Here is a 4,218-nt window from a genome sequence, read left to right as displayed (position 1 = left end):
ACCCGGGAGGCGGAGCTTGCAGTGAGCTGAGATCCGGCCACTGTACTCCAGCCTGGGTGACAGCGAGACTCTGTCTCCACAAAAAAAAAAAAAAAAAAAAAATTTACACTGCATAAAAAAGGTAAATGCTGTCATTTCAGGTGATCGGTTGATAATAAAATGTCTACAAACCCAAACTGAAATCATACAGTGATACATATATTAACTTTTAGATAATCATTAAAGGCCACAGAAAATGTAACAGATCCTACTCTTCAAAATAATTGTTATTCAGTATTAAAATAAATAAAGTGAAAGGTGTTGGAAAAAGAGAGGAATTGATAGGAATACCACAGAAGTGGGAGACTAGTATGAATATCCAAAAATTATATAAATTAATTTATATTAGCAAGAAATAATAATGCTTACATCATCAGATCCAGTCTCGGAAGGCCTTGCTTTTTTGGGCGCAATGACAGGGGAAAGTGATCCTTCAAAGTCAAACTGAAAAGCAACCCCAAAAGAAAAGATATAAATCATAAACTCGTTCCTGTCAACTGATCAACTTACAGGATTCAGAAATCAGTTCTGCCAATTATGGAAACTGAGGAAAGCCATCAAAACTCATTTTTTAACTGGAAAGTCATTATTTAAATACCTTTCTTCTAGATTACTGTGAAGATGAAATGAAATCATATTAATATGTGCAAACATCTAGAATAGTGCCTGGGCTCCTAAGTACGGATTTTAGTAGTTTCCTTCCCTCTCCTACTTCTGTAACGAGACAGATCACATCACATCTTTGGTAGAAAAAGAAACTTTAGGCATATCCACAATATATATATACATAAGTCTCAAAGGATCAACCCAATATCAGTCAAATGTTAGAACTAAGCAAACATTTACTTACAGTCCATCTACAGTAAACTATCTAACAATTCTATGGTAGAGACAAGCAGCTACTCTGGAAAATCTTTGTTCTCCTTTCTCCTGAACCCACAGCCACACTACACACATACCCCTGCCTCCTCTGAAGTTAGGTGTGACCCTTTGACAGAGTTAATTATAAGTGGAAGTCACTGTCACCACTTCCAGGACCAGTCCAGTCCTATACCTGCTCCTCCAGGCTCTTTGCCCCTTCCACCTGACTGGAACCAATGGCAATCTTTGAACCGAAGACAAAAGATCCTCCATCAGCCTGGGTTCCTGACTAACTGTGTGGCCTGTTTATCTGCTAAGCCCTGTTATGTAAGCAAGGCAGACATTTTGTTTGAGCCATTGTATCTTTTGAGACCTTTCTATTACAATAGTGAGCCTATCTTCTAACTAATACAACTACACAAAAGCAGTTTTCTATAAATTGCTCTTCTTCATTTCCCTTGGCATAATCTTTGCTGCCCCAGCTACTTCACATGGGTAATGACTATCAACTAATAAACTGTAACTCTATAAATGGCAATGGCTATTTTCCTATGCTAAAAAACTTACATATTTATCAACTCAACTCACCTAAACGGAGTTGATTTCTATATAAAAACTAAACATAGCCAGCAATAAAGTGATTTTTAAAACTGAATGTTATTGAGAGAGGTTTGCTTGTGAAGCATTCAAATAAAAAACAGCCCAACTCATACATATTATAAAAAACCTGCTAATAACAGTGAAATCAAAGCAACAAATAAAACAGTAGCTATCTTACCTAAAACTTCAACCAAAATATAACACATACAAAGTCCCACAGTCAAAAAGAATGTCCCTGCTATAATTATCAGATTCATAAGGCCTGGAGTTATGAGAAAGTAGAAACTGCCTGATAAAGATGGCTCTTTATACCATACATGGATCTGTTTAATCTTCATTCTTTCAATGTGTCTCAGGTTAGCCAACCCTGTTATATGCTCCTATGGACCCTCACCCTTCATCTATCGTAACACATGTATCAAATATTATTTGTTTCCCCCAAGACAGTCATTCCAGAGGAACAGTCTGTTTTGTTTAGGGTATATGTGAGAAACCTGGCATCATGCCTGGCCCACAGCAGGGATTCAATATTTAGCTAATGAAAAAGAGAACAGTCCAAAAGCTACAAAAAGTTAACCCCAAATGCAACTGTTCCTACTATGTACAGTCCAGTGCGCTCATTTAATACATCAGCAAATTAAAGAAAGCACAAAGAAATGCCAAAAATTGTGTAACTAGTCATTGGCAGAAATTCTGTACTCCACAAAAACAAAAAGAATAAATCTGAACAGAGCAAAATGAAACCATTTGCCAGTGAGGACCATTTCACCCTAAGCTTTGACTATGAGGACAAAAGATAGCAAGGGTTTAACCATGCAGTCCTATAAATAAATGGCAAAGCAACTTGGCCTCAAGAATTGATTTCCTTATTCCTTCCTTTATAATTATCATGCAATAAGTAAGTCAAAGAGCCATGTCCTTCTTTGCAAAGGAAAAAATAGGTAGGTGCTCAGTCCTCCCCAAAACATGGAAACGCAAGGGGGCATAGGTTCTCTGCCAGAGACTAGGACACAACAATCTGTATTCATCAACAAGTCCCAAGGACAATGATACACAAAACTACAGAAAGCTGACGTGCTTTTACATAATGTAGAAATCTACAGTTTCTATGAGGCTTAATCTTTTCACATGTAATAAAGAACAGAAAAATTGAGGATAATGTCACGTTGATACAATTGTTTAAAATAAGAAAAGAAGGCCAGACGCCGTGGTTCACACCTGTAATCCTAGCACTTTGGGAGGCCAAGGTGGGAGGATCACTTGAGCTCAGGAGCTTGAAACCAGCATAGCCAACACGGCGAAAGCCCGTCTCTACTAAAAATACAGAAATTAGCCAGGCGTGGAGGTGCATGCCTGTAATCCCAGCTACTCGGGATCGCTTCAACTTAGGAGGCAGAGGTTGTAGTGAACCAAGATAGCACCACTGCATTCCAGCCTGGGCGACAGAGCGAAACCCCATCTTAAAAAAGGAAAAAAAAAGAAAAGAAAATTGTCCCTATTTTCCCGTAAGATTTTTCTCAAGGAAATTGCAGAGGGCAATTCCTTCATGTGCTGAAATAGACACAAACTCTTAAAAACAGTATCTCACTCAGATGGAAAATGGCATTCACTCAACAAATGTTCACTCAGTATCCTTCTATGCCAGGCAATACCACAGGTCCTCGAGAAAGAAAGTAGTAAACAAAACTAAGCAAAAATCTTTGCCTTCCTAGAATTTACATTCCAGCTGGGGGAGGAGGGACACAAAACAAGTAAAATACATACTATATTATATTTAAGTGAGAAGAAAAAAAAAAAACAGGTAAATGGCACTAAAGGTATGGAGGCAGGTGTAATGCTACATAGAGAGACAGGAGTCAGCACTGAGCTGATATCTCAATAAAGACCTAAGCACATGTTGTCGGAGAGGGGGGTAAAGCATTCTCCACAGAGGTAACAGCCAGTGCAAACACTCAGAGGCAGAAACATGCTGGCAGTGCTCAGGGAACAGAGCTGAGGCCAGTGTGGCTGGGATGATGTGTGCAAAGCATTAAAAAATGAGACCAGGAAGGCAAGCAAGGGCTAGGTCACATGGCGTCTTGTAAGCCTATGGCCTTTACTCTGAGTGCCATGGGAAGTCACTGGGGATCCTATGCAGATGCGTGACTAACGTCACCTGACTTCATCAAACAGGATTACTTTGGCCACTGGACTGAGAAGAGACTGGAACATAGACAAAGGACATGAAATACAAATCAAAAAGTAAGAACTATAAATAACTGATGAAATTTTGAAAAAAATTCCCATTCACTTATACAGAAATAAGATAAAATTTCTCAGTAAGCTAGCAAAGGTTCACCACACCACAAATAAACACTATGGGGAAATGGCAGTTGTAAATGATGCTGGTAAGAATGTCACCTGGGAACCCCTTTCCAAACATTACTTGACCCAACAGTCTCTCTTTTAAGATTCAGTTCTTGGGACGTAACTAGAGATGTGATTAAAGATTCGTGAAAAAGGCCAGGCGCGGTGGCTCACGTCTGTAATCCCAGCACTTTGGGAGGCTGAGGTGGGCGGATCACGAGGTCAGGAGATCAAGACCATCCTGGTTAACAAGGTGAAATCCCATCTCTACTAAAATTACAAAAAATTAGCCGGGCGTGGCGGCGGGCGCCTGTAGTCCCAGCTACTTGGGAGGCTGAGGCAGGAGAATGGTGTGAACCTGGGAGGCGGAGC

General features: G+C 39.8%; 1 protein-coding gene across 1 annotated transcript in view; it reads right to left on the bottom strand.

Moving 5' to 3' along the window:
- The window catches only part of ANAPC1 (anaphase promoting complex subunit 1), a 126,337-nt gene that overhangs the window by 72,654 nt on the left and 49,465 nt on the right, over positions 1-4,218 (bottom strand). Inside the window, exon 17 of the mRNA XM_011953099.1 lies at positions 409-483. Within this exon, the coding sequence (XP_011808489.1) occupies positions 409-483 (75 nt within the window). The remainder of the gene's footprint in view (positions 1-408; positions 484-4,218) is intronic.

This window comes from Colobus angolensis, unplaced genomic scaffold (assembly GCF_000951035.1).
Source record: "Colobus angolensis palliatus isolate OR3802 unplaced genomic scaffold, Cang.pa_1.0 Scaffold356, whole genome shotgun sequence".
Taxonomy (NCBI): Eukaryota; Metazoa; Chordata; class Mammalia; order Primates; family Cercopithecidae; genus Colobus; species Colobus angolensis.
The sequence above is the reverse complement of the archived record's forward strand: the minus strand, read 5'-3'. Positions and strand labels throughout refer to the sequence as shown.